The sequence below is a fragment of the Dipodomys merriami genome, unplaced genomic scaffold (assembly GCF_024711535.1).
Source record: "Dipodomys merriami isolate MVZ:Mamm:240054 unplaced genomic scaffold, mDipMer1.0.p SCAF_3, whole genome shotgun sequence".
Classification (NCBI taxonomy): Eukaryota; Metazoa; Chordata; class Mammalia; order Rodentia; family Heteromyidae; genus Dipodomys; species Dipodomys merriami.
The window spans coordinates 14,587,561-14,608,770 of NW_027204492.1; the positions used below are offsets into that span (position 1 = coordinate 14,587,561).

Sequence of the window (21,210 nt, forward strand, 5' to 3'; positions counted from 1 at the left end):
TAGGGAAGATATGTAAACTTGCCTACGGGGCAGCATAAAAACCTAAAAAGGTTCACTATAATCAGCAAAATGAAAACAAGAACAATGCTTTTTTCTGGATTTTATGACACTTACTAGTGAAGATAAATTCTGTTCTGGCCAAAAAGATTCTGGAATTGGCCAATGTCCAACAGGAACACCAGTTTTGGAGTTAGGCCGCACATAAATGAGTTTATGACAACTATGCCACAGTTGAGGGGTAAATGAATTGACTGACCTAGAGGAATCCACAAATCCATCTAAAAATAAAACAAAAGACAAAGGCATCAGTTTCTTCTTACAGCTGCTAATCTTCTTAGACAAATTTTCAGCTAAATGCAAAGTGCAAAACAAAAGTGGTTCAGGCAAAAAGAAATGACAGTACTCAGATTGTTAAATGTTCCCTCTAGTGACTCTTTTACCTAATCCATCCCCTCTAATTTGACACCTCCACCATCCTTCGCCTACTAAGAGGATACAGAGTTAGGTGGGAAAACATTGTAAACCTAGTTTTCAACTTTATGAGACATATTAATTTAACATACCAAAACAGTACAGTCATCTCTCAAGAATTCAATTACCAAATTAGGCAAATGAAATCATTTTTTTGTCCTTGGTATAGTTTTTACACTTTTGGAATTTGACAAAATATATCATAAATTCCATTTGTATATACTTTCTGTGCAAATTAAATCTTAAAAATGTACTTTTTACTCAACAGTGCCAATAATCACAAGACAAAATAAAACTATCCAAGTTAACTTGAAGGTAAAAAGCATGCTAATGATATGATGTATTTATGTAGTCGGGGATAGGGAACATAAAACAAATGCACTAAGGTTATTATATGCTAACTCTTTCTAGTTTCCCTATCTACCAATGAAACTACATGGAAATGGACATTGTATAATGCTCAATAATGTACTGTGAATGCATTTTAATTATTTAAATTACCTTACTTTAAGAAAAGGTAGAATGACACTGCTTTGTGCCATGATTTGTTAGTGTAAATTTTATTTGTAAGAGATAACAATTATCTGAATGTCACTTTTCTTAAATTACAGGTCATTTGCTTACTCATTTTAGCATTATTTTAAACAAGTAATTACTTTAGAACAAGAGAATTACTGAGGTTCACTGGGCTCAAGGAAAAACAGAAAATAGATTTTGAAGATCACTCTGCAGTTGAGCTCACAAGGCTGGGATGTGTACTTTTCTTAGGAAAGTGTTCTTTGTTTTCATCAGAATCTGAAAGGTTAAGAACACTAGACAAGGGGGAGGGAACTGGAGCTGGATATATAATCTGAGCTATTTACATGACACCAAGTGCCACTACAATTGTACTCAGTTCACATTAAGTAAGAAACACAAAATTATGCCCTGGACATTCACTGCCAGCAGGCCCTTCTTATAACTTTTTTTTTTTTTTTTGCCAGTCATGAGGCCTGAACTCTGTGCCTGGGTGCTGTCCCTCAGCTCTTCAGCGCTTCAGCTCAAGGCTAGCGCTCTACCACTTGAGCCACAGCGCCACTTCCAGCTTTTTCTGCTTACATGGTGCTGAGGAATCGAACCCAGGGCCTCATGCATGCAAGGCAAGCACTCTGCCACTGAGCCACCTTCCCAACCCTCTTATAACTCTTATAAGTCTTTTAAACTATGCTGTGAGGATTCAGTCTTCTATATTAGGTGTTCTTTTAGGTTAGTACTAGGATTTGAACTCAGGGTCTCAGATTTGCTGGCCTGGCATTTTACCACTGAGCTGTATCTCTAGCCCTACTTGTTGCTGGTTTTTAGGTTAGAGTGTTGCTTTAGGCCTGGCCATGCTTTTGGACCACAGTCTGCCTACTTTAGGCTTCCTGAAGTTGCTGGGGATCACAGGTGTGCCATCTTGTCCAGCTTCCTTCCATGGAGATGGAGTCTCATAGACTTTTCTGCCAGGGATGGCCTAAAAAGGTGATCCTCCCAATCTTGGCCTCCCACATAGCTTGTAATGAGGAGAGCTTACTAATGTACCCACCTATGGTTTAAGAAGGGGTTTCAGGAACTTTTCTGCCAAACTGGTTTTGAACTGCAATACTCCCAACCTCAACCTCCCAAATAGTAGATAGCAGGTATTCTTAATTTTGGACTCTAAGAAACTCCTTAAATTATACATAAGATTGTATGTCTTGTCTTTATCATTTTTCCTAGAGAAAGGAATCTATTTTTTTTCCAGGAATTTGTCAAAGGCCCTGGAACTAAAAAAAAGTCAGGAATCATAGGAACTGCTACTTTAAACAGAAATGTGTACTTTCTACCCTGTGTACTTAGCTTTTTGGACATTAGCTAAAATATATACATCATATCAGACAAAGCAACATGGTCCTTACTATGGATAATTTAATATATGCTAATATATAAATATACATATATATATATATATGCCATCAGACCAAAGGGGAAAATAAAACCACAAACAAAAATCCAACCACACCTAGGCATTTACTATAGTTTAACTTCCCCTATGCAAAAATAGTTCTGTCTTTATTTTTAGATGTCAAACTTTCTGTAGAGTTCATTTGGATAGAAAAGGTTCCTCAGTTAAAAAGTAACCAGCAAAACACCAATATATTGTTAAGTTCCCGAAAAAGCAGTCACAATCTTTTGTTGTGGGGTGGTAATTAATACAGATTTTGTAAAGATAGTTTAGCATATTTGGGGCTCACAAGCCCCAAAAGAGATCAGTACTCCAATGTCTCATCACAGTAAACGTTTTGTGCACATAGAGGTGAACCAATCCAGTGTAATCCCAATATTGGCACCAGGATACACAAAATGGGCCAGGGAATGGAAGACTTTCCTTAAGAACATTCAACATGAAAATAAAGCTGTTAGAATTCTGACAAATATACATAGACAGTGATAGTTGTTCGCATAGGTGTTTGCAACTATGTGTTACATGGAGCGAAAAAACACTGTCTCTATTATTACTTGTTTAATGTCTTCCAAATTTAAGATTATCCTTCCACATGTAACATTTTAGGACTAAAATTGTTATCTACTGTACCTTCGCCAACAGGAAGTGGATCTGGTCCTGTTTTTTCAAAATTAATAACTACACCACTCTGAACTTTCTGGACTAGAGATTCTAAACATTGATTCAACATTCTTTGTGTTCTAACACAGTAGGAACGACCTATACCAAAGAGAAAAACAAAGATATGGATCAACAAACACTATTTTATAATACAAGCAGCATTGGAAATCCTAAATATAATGTGGAATTATTCTAACTACACTGACAGCGATATAGTACCATTTATGAGCTTAAAAATCAGAAGTATATTACAGGTGGCTCACACCTGTAATCCTAGCTACTCAGGAGGCTGAGATCTAATGATCGTGGTTCAAAGCCAGCCCAGGCAGGAAAGTCTGTGAGACTCTTATCTCCAATAAACCACCAGAAAACCAGAAGTGGCGCTGTGGCTCAAGTGGTAGAGTGCTTGCCTCGAGCTGAAGAGCTGAGGGACAGCACCCAGGCCCAGATTTCAAGATCCATGACTGACCGAAAAAAAACAAACAAAAAAACAGAAGTAGAATACTAAGTAAAATAAAGACTAGATACAGTATCTAATCAGAACTATACTCTGCAGCCATATATTCTTCCTTCAAAAGCATAAAATATCATTATACCGCCTGTGACTTCACACATTTGTGTGATGGCTGATTCATCAGTTGGTACACTCCCTAGTTGCTCTGGTTCGGTAGAAGCCACTCCAGGCAAACGCAACACCAGGGCAAATAACCTTTGATCCCAACGAAAAGGTTCTTTGGTTAGTTCACTTCCAGGCAGAGGAGAATTCAAAGGAAGATGAAGCTGATAAGGCAAAATTTGAAAAGATTTATCATAACAACCCGATAAGAATGAAGAAAGAGTAAAGGACTAACTTTTCTTCTAGGAAACTAAAATTAAGCCATTTCTCAAAGATTACCAAGATGAGAAGTTTGTCCAACTTTATTGTTAATTGGAAATGCATGCCTCCCACAGAAATATTTTTAAAAAAAAAATAAATCTCACCTCTTCTTGAATGCTAGTGGTACTTGTTAACTTGTTTCCATCTGTGATGGTTATTAAAATAGACGGTTCTAAAAAAAATGGATTTCTTCCCTAAAATATATTTGAAAAGTATTAGAGCTGTATACAGTAATACAATTATATTTAAACTTTTGCAATTGCCTTGTCAATTATCTCTTACATAAATGATAAAAAGTTTCCTGGTTAAATAAAAAGATTTCAGACTGAAACGTGTAGGAATCAAAATAATCCTCAGTGATAGCATTTGTACAAAATGAGAAATTCCTCTAATTCAGGAACTCACACTAGGTCATTCAAAGTAACTTTCTCCTCTTGCTTTCCAAGTAATCACAAATGGTAATATTAAAAAATAAAAGAATGGCAGTATCACCCACATCCATAAATGCATTCACATGAGTCACAATCCTGGCACAGATTGGGAACTACTAAAGATATTTCTGAGCCCTGTGGATGACTCTGGAAATTGGGAGTAGAATTTTAAAGCAGTTAAAGACAATGATATCCATAACAAAGGGTTGTCTGCCTTCCTCTTTGTCTATAGACTTTTCATCAGACTAATGTTTCTATCCAATTGCATTGTTTTACATTTCTTAACAATTTACTTATCCTATTCTTAGATATCTGGCTGATCTGATGGTAAGCAAGTTAACATTTTTAAAATCTAACCACAATACAAAGACAAAAAAGGGGGAGAGGGTGTTAGAGTTTGAATTTAAAAGGTACATTAACCTTTTGGAGGAGGCTGTGAAAAGCAATTGAAATGTTGGTAACCATACCCAATTTTGAATTCTTGCCCCGTCACCAAAATAAATTATCTGTACTCACTCAAAGTTTTTTTTACCTGTCCATAATTGTCTATTCCAGATATTAATCTATTGAGATTTAATAAATCAAATGAGGATCTTAGAGCCTGACCAAGAGTAGTCAATCCAGAAGCCTGAAGATTTTTTAGTTCGCTCATGAATGTAGCGTGGTTTTCCTTCCAACCAGCCTGAAAACCAAACATTTACAAAGAAATTCCTGATTATACAATGACTGTATGTAAAGTGCAAACAAGCACTGAAAACTAAGCATCAAGCTGACAAAAATCAATCATTCTTTAACCTAATTCTATTCTGACCTTGACTGATGGAGTCAACCAAAGCAAGCAGTCAGTATCAGAAAGATCTGCTGGTTTTAATAATCAAACTCAATCAACAAAGTCAAGCAACTGGCACATTTGTTCATTATAGCAAGAGGGCTTTTTCACACAAGGTCCAGTTTTTCCAGTCCACATCAACCAAAACTACAAAAATACTTCTGTTACCTTAGCTTGTCAATGACAACAAGCATAGAGAAAGGGGGAAAGTGACAACCAATTATTTGTTAAATGTACTATCATGGAGACAAATGATTGGCTATTGAGTGTCTAGTTTACATACATTACATTCTTTCTCCCTAGTAATATATTTTCACTTTAAATGAAAGTAAAGGGGGGCGGCGCTGAAGGCATGGCTCAGTTGGTAGCTTGCCAGCTACTGTGTTCCAGTTCAGGTCTTGGACCAAAAAAGAAAACGAAAAGAAAGTAAAAAGGATAAAACCACTTATATAGAAACAACCCTTCTGGTACCATCAAGCCTCAAGAAAGCCCCAAATCTAGAAGAAAAAGAAAAAGGAAAGAATCAAAAAGCACCATCAAAGAAGCAGCACCCTTTAGGTATCCCCAGCAAAGAACCAAAGACTTGAGGTCAATAGACAACATGTTGTGACTGGTTTGTAGACCAGAAGGAAGCAAAACATGGTGCTGCCTGCTTAATGATGGCTATAAAAACAAAGCTGCACAAAATCTCAAGGAGAGAAGTCAAAAGAAGGGGGCACGGGCTGGGAAGTTGCCTCAGTGGTACAGTGTTTGCCTTGCATGCACGAGGCCCTGGGTTCGATTCCTCAACACCACATAAGCAGAAAAAGCTGGAAGTGGCACTATGGCTCAAGTGGTAGAGCGCTAGCCTTGAGGTGAAGAGCTGAGGGACAGCGCCCAGGCCCAGAGTTTAGGCCCCATGACCAACCAAAAAAAAAAAAAAAAAAAAAAAAAGAAGAAGATCGCAGTTGTCAGTAGGTCACAGAGGAGTGGACTGACAAGGGTGAAGACAGATAACACTTCCAGGCAACATGGCAGATGGACAACCACCTGAGCCTCAGGACTACAAGTGATACGTTGAAGGCTGAAGGTAGGGTGCCAACTAGGCCAGTACAGCTGGAAGCAGAAAGCAAGAGTAAATAATACAGAGATAAGCTAAATGATGTAAACTTCATGAAGGTGTATATTGGTTCATTACCCATACTACCATGTCATGTGCCCAAAGCATCATGAGAAATGGAGGCTGAAAGAAAAAGTAATTCAAGAGTACGGGCATTTGAAAAGGTTTGAAGACGATGCCTCCCTGATAGGAAGGATGAAGTATGAAGTACCATTCCAGAAAACAGACTTCATAGAAGGATAAGACTTACTGGAGAACCTTGTCTAATCGGATTATCATTGCTCTAGGTATATGGCAAGAGGCAAAGCTAAATAGATAATGGGGGTTTTGACTGGAAAGTACTTTGTACACCATGCTCAGTAATGTGGCTTGTATCTATTGGTTCTGGGAATAACTTGGTGTTTTCTTTTGTTTTAATTAGGGGAGTGGTGTGATCCGATCCACGTTTGTGCAAGATCATTCTCCTGGGAGTTGGATTGCAGCGTGGAGGGGAGGCTCTGACTTGAGGCAGGGAAACTGGTTTGGACACTGTCGCAATACCTCATGAGAAAAGTGATGAAAGCCTGACCTAGGACAGTGAGGATGGAGAGGAGGCTGCAAATTCAAGAATTATGTCATGCAATATGTCTAGGATGATCTTACCAGACAAGCAGAAAAGGTCAAAAGCTATGTACATATGACCATGTAAGATGACGCTAATAGAAATGAACCCCAAGATAGGGACACTAGAGGGTTTTTTTGTCGCTGTTGTTTTTAATGTACTATGTGATTTTTTTTTGTTTCTTTTGTATGTTCTTCCCCCATGGTATAACCCCTGTTATCAATGTATGTGATTCTGGTGTCCTGCATCTTCCTTATACATTTTTCTAATTTGGGGAGGCGAAGAGAAATAACAAAATGCTGAAATAAGGATACAGGTTGACCCATTATGTGTTCAAGACACTATGTTGAAAATGAACTTTACAACTTTGGCAGGGGGGGCAAAGAGGGGGAGGAATTGGGGAGGTAGAGAGGGAAGGGATAGTGGGATAGTAGGAGAAAAATAGAGGCGGTAACAACGCTCGATAGGAAATGTATTCATTACCTTACTCATATAACTGTAACTCCTCTGTACAGTCTCTTCACAATAAAAAATGAATTATTTCAAGAGGTGGAATTGTAAGAATTCAGTAGCTAATTAGAAGGATGGGTGAAGAAGAAAGGGTCATGCCTTTGGTTAGGGTTTGTGGCTTGGGGAAACTTGTAACTTGTGACTACAGGCTACTTTATTAAGTTGATCTTTTATTTGGTGTCACTTCATTTAGCAATCTTACTTCAAAATTATAATCTTGGTTATAGCTATATTTGAAGGGCCATGAAAGAGTTCATAGTATAAAAAAAATGAGTAGACTATTTGTTAAATAGCTGGGATGAGATTTGGGGAATCACTTTACGATGAATACCAGTGGCTCACATCTGTAATCCCAGCCATTCAAGAGGCTGGGATCTGAGAATTGCAGTTGAAAACCAGCCTGGGAAGGAAAGTCTGTGAAACTCTTCTCCAATTAACCACCAAAAAGCCAGAGGTGGAGCTATGTTATCCTTGAGTGAACAAGCTCAGGGACAGTTAATAAAAGAATCTTATTAATATAAAATTTTCAACCCAAAATGCCATTATAAAGAGAAAGAGCAGGAGAAAGTACATATTAATACTCTCCATTTGTTGCTGAAGTAAATTTTTCACAAATGTATTCAGAGAGCTAATGTGCCCTTTGTTAGCACTAATGATTCAATCAAACCCATGGCCTCATACATGCCAAACTCTCTTCATATATACCCTATATTCACCTATCCCATATATTCCATATATTCATCTATGGACATATCCTGTTAGATTAGCTTAATACTTCTTAAGTTTAATGGAGCTTCCAAATTTCATTTTATTTAAGGCTACTTTTCATGACAGATAAATACAGAATGGGGGAAGAAGAATAATGAAAAGAGTGACTCTGATCAAGCTCTTTTATACACATAAATGGACATGTTACCCTGAAACCTCAATGTACAACTATTTGAAGATAATAAAAAATAAAATACAGAAAAATTGGGTAGGGGGAGGGCAGTGAATTCTGAATTAAAGGATTCTGATCTATTCCTAGCTATCATACTAACTTGGTAAATGGTCCAGATTGTCACTTAACCTTTTAGTATCTCTGTTTCCTCATTGAACAAATGAAAGGGCTGGAAAAAAAAACACTTGTAAGGTCTCTTCCACGTTTTATATCCTGTAATCCATATCTCATAACAATCTTTTATATAAATTGGATTTATGTACCCTATAATTCTTCTACACTTTGTAATAACACTTTAAATAAAACCGACTTAGAATATGTTAATTTTAGAATATGTTAATTCAGATGGTTTAAATTTGCATATTCACACCAAAAGAAGAACGTGAGACTTCAGGCTATCAATGACCTGGCTTCTACTCTCAGCCCTGTATAGCAGCCTACTAGCTAGCTACTTATTCCTCAATCAGATCATCATACAATGGGAGAGAATTTTCATTCCTCTCCTCAGAAGAGTACAGCCTAGATATTTCTAGCTATCACCTGCACCCACATCCCTACCTTGTAACCTGTCTGGCTGGTTTGGAAACTGGAAGTTGGCATGCCCTCTCTAGTCCTGTTGCCAAAGCACTTTTTAACTGTCTGGTATGTTTCTGCCATACAATGCCTAAGATGTAGTTTCTGCCCCTACAATTGATCGACAAGGGAGGCCTGTAAGTATGTAAACCATTAGGAAGATTTTCGTGAAGACACAACTAGACTTTATTTTCAGATCTAGCTTTTATCAGAAATGAAGTTACTAAGAACTCTGGCTAGTTCTTGTGTCCTATTTCTTCATTATTCTCAAATGGAGTAGAGAAATAAGAAGGTATTATTTAGTGGCTCCGCCAAATCTCAGCATTTCAGTACTTATCCTTGTGGCTTCATCCCTTGTTGGCCAGATCATTTCTCTGATTCACTGATTGTGTGTGTGTGTGTGTGTGTGTGTGTGTGTGTGTGTGTGTGTGTGTGTGTGTGTGTGTGTGTGTGTGTGTGTGTGTGTGTGTGCTGGGGCTTGACCTCAGGTCCTGGGCACTGTCCCTTAGCTTTTTCACTAAAAGCTGGTGCTCTACCACCTGAGCCACAGCTCCACTTCCAGCTTTTTTTTAACCAATTAGAGATAAGAATCTCATGGACTTTTCTGCACAGGCTGACTTCAAATCCTCATACTCAGATCTCAGGGTAGCTAGGATTACAGGTGTGAGCCACCTGCACAAGGCTGATTTATTAATCTGTATTTATCTATAGTTTTTAAAATAGAAGACCTCTGGTCTTCTATCAGTATCTGCCAGGAAGTCTAAACAAGTAAAAGAGATAAAAGCAGATCAGCTGTCCTGGAAGTGGGTGCAGGAGAAGTGTTAGACCTTTTGCTGAAAGCTCTCTCTCTCTCTCTCTCTCTCTCTCTCTCTCTCTCTCTCTCTCTCTCTCTCTCTCTCTCTCTCTCTCTCTCTCTCTCTCTCTCTCTCAAGGCCATTTGTAATCCTTTTGCAAAATACTAGTAATCTTGCTTGACTTAGTGTAATATGCAAGTTTATTCAACACAGTACTAATTTCCCCATTAAAGATAAGTGATAAAGACATTTATAGCAGCTATACCTAACTTTCCACATGGAAGTGCCCCTTACATAGATTGAATATTTGTAAATAAAAAATTACTGAAATAATAGCTGGGCACTGGTGGCTCATAACTGTTATCTTGGCTACTCAGGAGGCTGATATCTGGGGATCTCAGTTCAAAGCCAGCCCGGGCAGTAAAGTCTGTGAGATTCTTATCTCCAATTAAGCACCAGAAAACCGGAAGTGGCACTGTGGCTCAAGTGGTAGAGAGCTGGCCTTCAGCTGAAGAGCTGAGGGACAGCACCCAGGACCAGAGTCAAGCCCCATGACTGACCAAAAAAAATTATTGAAATTATTAACATTATTTAGTGTGGTAGCTTTTTAAATGGACTAGCAGTAAGTCTTTTCAAAAAGCAAAATTAATTATATTACAGTGTCATAAGCCAGACTATCTCACACAGCACAAAACTTTTCATTGAAAGGCACCACTTCCTGTGTCCCAGAAGGCTCACCTTGATACCCAACCACTGCACTGACCCATTTGGGGCCCACTCAACCCTCAACCTATTTGTGCATTTTCCTGAACAGTACTGAAACCCAGACCAAGTCTTCCTAGCCTGCTAGCAAGCCCCTCACAATGAATGAGACAATACATGTTGTTGTCCCTCCTCTGTAGCTCTTTTATTAAAGGAAATGAAATCAGCCTGATAATATCTGTCCTCATAAGTTCATGTTAGAGGGCTATTCTGGACCTTGGGCTTCTTTGTAGATGTTACAAAGTAGATGATTAACGGATTTGAGTATTTTCCCAGATGTCCCAAGTTAAAGCCAGAGTCTAAATTTAGCAGAGCCATCAATTCTCTTGTTGAAAGATAAACTATTTTCTTTCTTTTTCCATCTGTTCTCTATAAGTTTGAGGAAAACATGCTGTGCAACCACCTAGACAATTGAAATAAATCAATTTCAACCATATTTGTAGCCAACTTACTTCTTCGATTTAGCATTCCGTCAATCGGCTTTGTCTTTACCAACTTCCTGTGTTGGTAAACTGACTAGTATGTTGGAATGATGTGAAAAACAAGCACTGTTTTAACAATCAACTCTGTCTGCTTCACAGACAAATGACTTTTCTCTTGGCCAATTGCCTTTATCCTTATATGAGTGTTTATGCAAGTTAAACCTTTTCGGTGTCAAGGATTTTCTTCTCACCATTAGAATGGACTTCAAGTCTGAAAGATACATCTATCCATCAATAATGGGCTGGGAAGGTGGCTCAGTGGTAGAGCGCTTGCCTTGCATGCATGAGGCCCTGGGTTCGAATCCTCAGCACCACATAAGCAAAAAGAAAAAAAGCCAGAAGTGATGCTGTGGCTCAAGTGGTAGAGCACTAGCCTTGAGCTGAAGAGCTGAGGGACAGCCCCCAGGCCCAGAGTTCAGGCCCACGACTGGACCCCTCCCCCCAAATAAAAATGCATACCATGACATTTGGATCACAAAATGTTAAAATCTTTTTAAACCATAGTTAGAGATAGAAAGGAGGCTGTTAAAATTAGGCAGTATACATTAGGAAGATGCTACACCATTACAAGAATGAAATTGTCTTGCTTCTTAATCCTCCTCCTTCTTCTTCTTTTTTTTTTTTGGATCAGTCTGGGGCTTGAACTCTGGGCCTGAACGCTGTCCCTCAGCTCTTCAGCTCAAGGCGAGTGCTCTACCACTTGAGCCACTTCCGGTTTTCTTAGTAGTTTATTGGAGATAAGAGTCTCACGGACTTTCTTGCCTGGGCTGACTTTGAACTATGATCCTAGATCTCAGCCTCCTGAGTAGTTAGGATTACAAACGTGAGCCACCGGCACCCAGCTAATCCTCCTTCTAAAACTTTCTTACATTGTATTTTCAGACCCTGATTGATACAATTATTTCCCTTAATATTGTCATAATTTGGCTTGGTTTCCTGTTTGTGGCTTTCTCACTTGACACTGTATTTATGCACTTACCACTTACACTGAAAGGATGCTTTTTTTTGTAATTTATATGTACTAGCATAGCTTTTTCCTTACAAAATACTTGTTCTAAAAATAGGCAGATCTAGGCTCCTTTTCATTAAAATTACTTCCCACGGGCCCTTCTTAGTGGCCTTAAGTCGCTAAAACTTGTGAAAGCCATTTTACTTCATTAAATAACTTCTCTCCTGAGAACACTTAATGCTTCCTTCAGTCTACCAATTTCTACCCACATGCTTCAGGAAATATTACCTTGTCAGGATCACATAAAGAAGTCTAGTTTATTTGAATGCCCTACTTTGAAACAAAGTTGTTAAGAAATTGTCTCCCTAATACATTACAGAAACTACAGCCTGTGACCTGCTGAATAGTTTATGAATTTAATGACTCACAGGGCCATATTTTAAGTGAACTGAGCAAAACAAAACAAAACAAATACCAAACGTTTTGTTTCCACTGATGTGTTCTCCATTTTACATTATTAGTCCCTTTAAAATACTTCATATGGCTTTTTTAGGAAGCTAAACAATCATAAGGATGAATTCAGAAAATCAGAAAAATACATTAATGAAGTCTTTAATTCTTACCCCAGAGAATTAAGATAAAATTAGGAAAGCAGTACACCTCTCAAGAGTTCACTGGAGGGCTGAAGGTGTCCTTAGTAGTAGAACACTTTGCCTAGCACAAGATGCAAGGGAAGAAGCTGTTAGATCTCCAATGCCTTGAGCAAAAAGAAGAAAAAGTTCATTGACAAGTATTACAAGATCAAAAGAAGTTTGATCTTTGTCAGTAGAAACTACTTTGTCCAAGTAGGCTGTAACAATATCTAAAAATTCAATCTAACTCTGATATTTAAATGTTAAAAGCTTCCTTTGCCCAGGGCTGGAGAGATGCGCAACAGTGACAGAACACTGAAGGCCTCGGGTTAGATTTCTTAGAATAAAGGCTGAAAGAGTTTCCTTTCCCAGGCTCCAGTCATTGCAACTGTAGCTATCAATCAATATTTGTAATCAGACAAAAATATTATTCAGCAGATCACATGTGTCTTTTTTTTTACCTCTTTTTTATTTTATTGTAAAGATGCTGTACAGAGGGTTACAGTTAGATGAGTAAGGCAATGAGTACATTACTTGTTCATCATTGTTAACCCTACCCTTGCTGAGGTCTGTCTTTATTGCTACTGTTTTAAATGTACCATGTGATTTTATTTATTTTTGTTGTTGTTGTTTCCTTTGTATGTTTTTCCCCCTATGGTATATCCCCTGTTTTCACTGTATTTGATTTTAGTACCCTGCATCTTGTATGCACATTTGTCTAATCTGTGGAGGGGATGGGGAATAACAAAACACTGAAACAAGGACACAGGATGACCCATTGCAACAAGGATACCCACAGGACAGTATATGGGAAGGGATAGTGGGACAACATTTTGCCTCTTTTTTGATGCAGGATCTCATCATATAATCCAAACTATATAGCCAAGGCTGGCCTCAATCTCATGCCCCTGCCTCCCAGATGCTGGGATCTCAGGCATGTGCTACCATGTCTACCCTAGGGAGACATATTATGGACCCCTATACAAAATAAAAAGTAAGGAAGATGGCCTAGGAGACAACACTTGTGGACAGAAATAAAAGGCAGCCACTCAAATAATGCAAAAAAGCAATTGAACACATGTAGTTGAATGGCCGTTTATGACTTTGTAAATATTATATAGTATCTCCTTCCCACAGGCTAATTCTTTTTTTTAAATTATGAGCTGCTTTTACATGATAGAAATAATACATTAATTGCTGAAAATCCCAACATAAATATAAAAGTAGTTTATCAGTTTACCAAATTCTCATTGCTAGTATTCCCAAGAAACCACTGAAAGGACTCTTAGGAACATTAAACTGCTAGCCCCAAACAGAAATAATAGCACATGGTTTCCCTTATTTGCAATAATTAGTATATGTCTAAGATGATCTTATCAAATGAGCAGAAAAGCTCAAAAGGTATGTACATATGACCATATAAGATGATGCTAAGTGAAATGAACCCCAAGATATGGTCACAAGAGGTTTATCTTTGTTGTTGTTGTTTTAAATGTACTATGTGATTTTTTTTGGTTTCTTTTGTATGTTCTTCCTCCTATGGTATATCTTTGTTGTCATTATATTTGATTTTGGTACCTTGCATCTTTATATACATTTATCTAATTTAGGGAGGGGAAGGGGAATAACAAAATGCTGAAACAAGGACACAGGATGACCCATTACAAAAGTGATACTCATAAGACACTATGTTGAAAACGAACTTTACAACTTTTGAGGGAGGGGAAGGAGTGGAAGCAGGTGGGGGAAAGAAGGAATGGTAGGAGAAAAACAAAGGAGGGGGTAACAATGTTCCACAAGAAATGTACTCTTCTCCTTACTGATATAACTGTAACCCCTCTGTATAGCATCTTTACAAGAAAATAAAATTTAAAAAAATAACAGCAATAATGACATGCCATTTACCAATTACGCCACTGTGTGATTTATATAGCATGTTAAATGCACCTAAGAACTGTTTTCTAACTGTTAATAGTAATTTTGAGGTCACCCTGCATTTCATTCTTCATATTTCCCATTTCCTACCTTTCAGTTATACACTTCTGTTGTATACTTTTTCTGGAATGAACCCTGAAAACAATTCAGTCTAAATCTTTCATTTTAACAGATGAGGAAACTGACACCATAAAAGGTTAAGTAGCTTGCCCGATGTAATGTGTGTAATTAGTAGCAGACTGGGGGATGAAGAACCTGGTCTCCTGCTTTCTAGTCTAGCACTTTACAGAGCTACTAAAGTGACACATCTTGCCATATGACACAGCAGGTGGTAGAAGGTGTGATCTAGCCAACAGGATGTAATATGGCCACTTTTAAAAATCTGATTCTTATAAAAGTACCAAACAGTTGTTCAAATTCACTTCTAACACACAGCTCAAAAAAAAAAACAAAAAAACAAAAACCAAACAACATTTTGACATGGCATTTACAATGTTTGTACATCTATGTAAGATTTCAAGAAAATTGAAAAGCTTTGCTTTAAACATCATCAGCATTGGTTGTTCAAGCAATAAATCAGGAAGGAGCCCTAGCTTTCCAGTGCTATAGCCATATTAAAGGCTCCATATTCTTCACAGAATCCTACAGTCTACTGCCTATTTATGTGAGCTCTCTTTAGTGGAGACAGAAATGCTGAGACAGAGGCTTCTCATTAAACAGCGTGCCTCTGGGCAACTTCAGACTAATTTAAATCAAACTGCCTTGGTCTGGTTCAGGCTAATCAACTATTAAAGGTCCTATTCCAGCTCTCCCACTACACACACACACACACACACACACACACACACACACACACACACACACACACACACACACACACACACACACACACACGCACACACACGCGCACACACACACGCACACACACACACACACACACACACTCGCAACTTCTCATCATTATAATAGCATTTTAAAGTATTTTCTGTCACATCATTTCCCTCAAGTTACACCCTTAATAGGGTGCTTTCCGTTTACTTCCTCCTCCCTCTTCAACTGCCTGGCTCTGGAAATCTTCTTCCTTTGTTAAAGGATGTTCTGAGGCCTGTCATCAGGAGTGGGGAGACACAGTCAGCAAGTAGAAAGGCCAGAAATGATGGGGCATAAGTTTATTCTGAAGCTGGAGCTGGTCCCTGAGAGCTCTGAATGGCTAGCTGAGCAATTTTGACTTGACACCATAGGCCTGGAAAGCCTTTGAAAGTTTGTGGGGAGGGTGATGTAAGGAAACTAGCTTTTGAAGAAAGTGAACACTTGGTGTGAGTGCAGAGCAGGAATTTGAGAGGTACTTGGGAAATCAATTAGAATGGTCAAAGCATAAAAGCCAATTAGAATGGTCAGAGCATAAAAAACTTGACGACCTAAACTGAAGTAATGGCAGTAGAAAATGGGTTGAAGGTATTTCAAGAATGACAGATGGGCTTTAGAAGAATATGGAAAGAAAGAATAAAAGCTAAAATAACAACTAATTTTTAATCTAGGTGACTAAAAGATGGAGAACACTGCACAGGTGACAGGTTGTAGAGACATTGAAGGTCTGACTGAATTGATGTTACAATAGACAACAAGGGGAGTTGGCCTGTAGTCAGCTGAAATGCCTCCATGAAAAGCTAAAGGTGGTAAAGCAGGTAGATTATTGAAGGGAGGATGCATTGAAAAGAAATAGGAAGCAATTAGAAAATATGGCAAGAATTGTAAGAGAGTTGGGATACAGAGCAGAGGACAAGTTTCTGGAAGCAGGGGTAGTTACTTTCAAATCTAAGAGAAGATCCACTAGTAAATTATTCTGAGTACTTCTACAGTAACTCTTGAGACTTTAATAAATCGTATCTACTTTTCTGAATAGCACTGTTCTCCACTTGCACAAACGAAACAGTTTCAAGTTTGTTGTATTCAAATCCAGAGTGTAGCTATACACTGAATTATCTGAATCACAGGGCAGGATATAAGTTAATGCAAGAGCAGTGAGAATTAATGAATAATATAATCAGATAAATATGGTTTAAGATACAGAGTTTTACAGGTCACTTATTACCACGAATGTCTTCATGAAGTATTTCTCTAGATAGGAACAAGCAACATTTCCATTTCTTCTCTGAAACTAACTCACTCCTCTATTCCAGGCCATCTAACTAAACAGAATAGACTGCTACTACACCACCACTTAAGAACAGGATAGAATGAGGCACAAACTGATATACAAAATTCAAAAGGGAGCCAGGCACCGGTGGCTCACACCTGTCATCCTAGCTACTCAGGAGGCTGAGATCTGAGGACTGTGGTTCAAAGCCAGCCAGGGCAGGATACTCCATGAGACTCTTATCTCCAATAAACCACTAGAAAACCAGAAGTGGTGCTGTGGCTCAAGCTGTAGAGCGCTTGCCTTGAGCTGAAGAGCACAAGGACAGCGCCCAGGCCCACAGCGACCAAAAAAACAAAAAATTCAAAAGGGCAATATGGGACATCTAAGCCCTTTGGGAAAAATTTCTGCCTCTGTTGTGGGTTGTGGATTAGAAGAAAACAAATAGCTACCAAAGAGGATATTGAATGCCTTTCTTTTCTCTATAGGACAAACATTTCTCAAGAGACTGGTAAAGGGAAGAATACACAGCAGTTTCTGGTGGCCATTAGGTAAGACAAGGACTACTGTGCTATTTTTATGAGCTTTGCCACTGCTCCAACAGGGCCTCCTTAGCCTAGCCACCAGGCTGCACCCTCCACTCCCCAAAACATATCTACTATCTTAAGCTACATTAGCTCACAATCTCAATTCCACATCTGTCTCCAGGAGTGGCCTCACAGTAGGATATCAATGGCAGAAGAGTTTTACAAACAAATGCATAATAAGTTCACCCAGAAACAGCCATGGAAATAGTAAAAATAACATTAGCAAGCTGGGTGCCGGGAGCTGGTGGCTCACACCTGTAATCCTAGCTTCTCAGGAGGCTGAGATCTGAGGATCGCGGTTCAAAGCCAGCCCAGGCAGGAAAGCCTGTGAAACTCTTCTCTCCAATAAACCACCAGAAAACTGGAAGAGGTGCTGTGGCTCAAGTGGTAGAGTACTCACCTTGAGCTGAAATGCTCAGGGACAGCACCCAGGCCCAGAGTTCAAGCCCCACGACCAACCAATATAAATAAATAAATAAATAAATAACATTAGCAGTAATAATTTTCATTCATTGGATTTATTCTATTAAACACTATTATATGAAAAAGCAGCTATAGCCGGCTGTGGTGGCACACGCCAGTAATCAACGAGGAGGATGAGGCAGGAGGATCATGAGTTCGAGACCAGCCTGGGCTACACCTTGGGCTGGGATGTAGCTCAGTGGCAAAGCGCTTGCCTAGCAAGTGCAACATCCTGGGTTCGATCCCCAGTACCAAAAAAGAAAAAGACAAAAAAAAAAAAGAAAAAGCAGCTAAAATAGCACAATAATTCTGTCTGGAAAAATATGGTTCAGGACATATATCATAAATAGAAATTGTGAAGTTATCAAAAGGAGTGTTCTGCCACAACTGATAGAAAAGAAACTTGTTAACTTCATAAGATTCTGGAATAGAGATTTACCAGGGTTGCTATCAGCTCTGTTATTTAACCTCTCTGGGCCCCAGATAAGGCCCTTTACTTATCTATTAAATAGCAATAATAATAGTACCTATGACATAAGCTGACTGGAAAGATAAGCTAAATAAATACATTATATTCATTGGCACACTTCCTTGCACATAAGCATTAGTCACTAAATGTCAGCTACTATTATTAGAAAGCAACTGTGTGATTGCCCATTAGTACAAAGCAGCAGATATGTCAACTCCTATCTAAAATATAGGATATTCTATAAAAGCCAGATAATACCTTTGACTGTAAGAAAGGATTTAGGAAGATCCAACACTAAAGCTATGAAACTGAATCATTTCTTTTATTCTAGTCCTAGCTTCTATAATTATATACTATTAATTAGCCTATCTGTACTTCCATGCAGCTTCATAACTAGATACTGGTATTTGTTCCTTCAACTGGACCCATTCTTGGTAACAGAACCCACAACTAGACACATCTGGAAGCCCCATTGAAAGGTGACTACAGCCAGCCGCAAGAACCCTGTGAGTACTGCTATCACATGGACCTCCCCTCATTTTAATGATACTGATGACTTCCTAAGATAAGACAGGGGCCCAGCTAGGGAAGCAGAGGAAGAGGTAGAGGAGAGAGGGAGAAGGATGAGGAGGAAAAGGAGGGAAGGAGGAGGAAGAAAAAACTAGGAGGAAGTGAAAGAGTAGAGGAGAAGGAAGAGGAGAAGAAAGAAGGAGGAGGAGGAGGAGGAGGAGGAGAAGTTGTTTAGTAAGAGCAGGAATACAAACTCTTTTTTGTTTCCTAGGTTTTAACAAGCTAGATAATTTCTTCTTTATCCTACTTTTTCTGCAGAAAACTGGTTCTTGAAAATTCTGGGGAAAAGAGCCATATAAATCTAAGAAGGGGCATGATACATATCATTAATAATACTGTAAGCCTGCAACATTACAGCCATAAATGAACCCTGTTTAAAAGAAATTCTGAATTACTGCAGTTAGATTAGCCCTCATATATATTCTGTTGTACTTAGTCCAGGAAAAACAGAAAAAACACCAAAAAAAAAAAAACCCACAACTTCTAACCTAACTAGTTAGATCGGCAACTGCATCCAAAAGTCTAAGCTACCAATACATTCAATACAAACAAGAATGTGATGCTTTCACATTTTGCTTGAGTGCCAAGGGTTATCAAGCCATCAGTTCTGAACTGAATGATAACCTTTCATGAATAAATGAGTTCATTATGATAGTGTGCATTTTAAACAGAACTTTGACAGACCCCCTTCAGAAACAATTTCTAAGACATGAACAACTGAAAATATCTTCAGAGAGAATTTAGACTAACCCTGCTAAAAGAACTACAGTGCAAGCTACATATGTAACCTTGTATTTCCAAGCAGTCATGTTAAAAAAAACAGTTATGGTAATATATACCTATAGGCCCAGCTACTGAGAAAGCAGTGGCAGGAGGATCATTTGGGTTGAGGAGTCTGAGGCCAACCTGGACAACATAGGGAAACAGTAGCTTTAAAAGGGGGGGCAGGGCGGGGCTGGGAAGGTGGCTCAGTGGTAGAGTGCTTGCCTTGCATGCCTGAGGCCCTGGGTTCGATTCCTCAGCACCACATAAGCAAAAAGAATAAAAGCCGGAAGTGGTGCTGTGCCTCAAGTGGTAGAGCGCTAGCCTTGAGCTGAAGAGCTGAGGGACAGCGCCTAGGCCCAGAGTTCAGGCCCCACGACTGGACCCAAAAAAAAGGGGGGTCAAAAAATACAATTTACTTAACCAAATATATCAAAAATATTCTATTTTGAACTGTTTGGTACACTTAATAGACCAGCCACAAGTACTTGTCTCAAGTGCTCAGTAACCATACATGGCTTGTAGATGCTGGCTGAACAGTATAATATGGCCAATCTGCAGATATGAATAACTGACATCTTGGAAGTCACACAACTTCCATTGCCACTTCAGGCCCTGACTTCCACTTTGCTGAAGCCTCATCTCTCTCACTGAAAGTAGCTGGTCACTGGGAGTTGTAAGAAAAGAGAGGAGAGGCTGTGTATTTTTAAACATCAAGTTGGAAACCCAACCCTATTTTGCCAGTGGAAACAATAGTTCATGGCTAAGTGACCACTCTGAGTTATAAAGGCTTCCCTGGAAAGGAAGGAGGACTGGGGAGTTAATTGTTATTCCCAACCTTCATCCAAGGGAATGTGTGCATAGTCCAAGCTCCCAATATTCATTATCTCTCTCTCCCTCCCTCTCTCCCTCCCTCCCTCTCTCTCTCTCTTCTCTCTCTCTCTCACACACACAAACACACATTTGCGCGCGCGCGCTTGCACACACACACACACACACACACACACAGGGTGTGATTGGCCCTCTCATTTGCACACTTTTGTGAGGCCATAATCTTTTGAGAAGTTCTTAAAACTAGTAAGGTCCTTTCTTTACACTCCTACCCTGCACGCACCATTGAGGGGTGGTCAATCTAGTCCTTCCCTAGAAAGCACATTTCTTCCTCCTTATCTGGTCATCTGAAACTGAGACCCTCATGTTCTAAATAGTTCAAATTATCTTCCTCAAGCAAAGGCAAACTTGAAAATATCTGTCCTTTCCTCACCTGTACCCTATACCCCTTCCCTCATCCCAATACCAAAGCCAAGTACTTTCAAGTAACCAGCACTAATGCAAAACTATACAATTTCACTACATCTCCTGTGTTGCCCTCTCTTTCAAGTACCCTTTCCAGCAACCCACATCAAGGAGTGCTGTGTAATAATAACCAAATGAGCACACAGACAATCCTTGCTTACCCTATGTCTCTCCAGGTCTGTCTCACAGTTCTTCATGTCAGAAGAAATGTACAAACTTCAGCTTAATTTCAAAGCTCTGTGATTGCCTTGACCACATAAACTGAATTCTCAGACTTCTATGCACTCTCCCTCCCTCATTTCCAGTCCTTTGCTTAAGTTCACTGCTCTTGACAACTCTACTTACCTTCTCTAGCCATTTTGTGATGGGACTGGGATTTGAACTCAGGGCGTGGTCCTTGTACTTGCTAGACAGGCATG

General features: G+C 39.0%; 1 protein-coding gene across 3 annotated transcripts in view; it reads right to left on the minus strand.

The window, feature by feature from the left end:
* The window catches only part of Ints6l (integrator complex subunit 6 like), a 55,440-nt gene that overhangs the window by 28,252 nt on the left and 5,978 nt on the right, over nt 1-21,210 (minus strand). For all 3 annotated transcript variants that reach the window (XM_070039668.1, XM_070039669.1, XM_070039670.1), the window contains 5 exons: nt 4,935-5,084; nt 4,076-4,165; nt 3,691-3,874; nt 3,065-3,193; nt 115-278 (listed from right to left, as the gene is read on the minus strand). In XM_070039668.1, the coding sequence (XP_069895769.1) occupies nt 115-278; nt 3,065-3,193; nt 3,691-3,874; nt 4,076-4,165; nt 4,935-5,084 (717 nt within the window). The remainder of the gene's footprint in view (nt 1-114; nt 279-3,064; nt 3,194-3,690; nt 3,875-4,075; nt 4,166-4,934; nt 5,085-21,210) is intronic.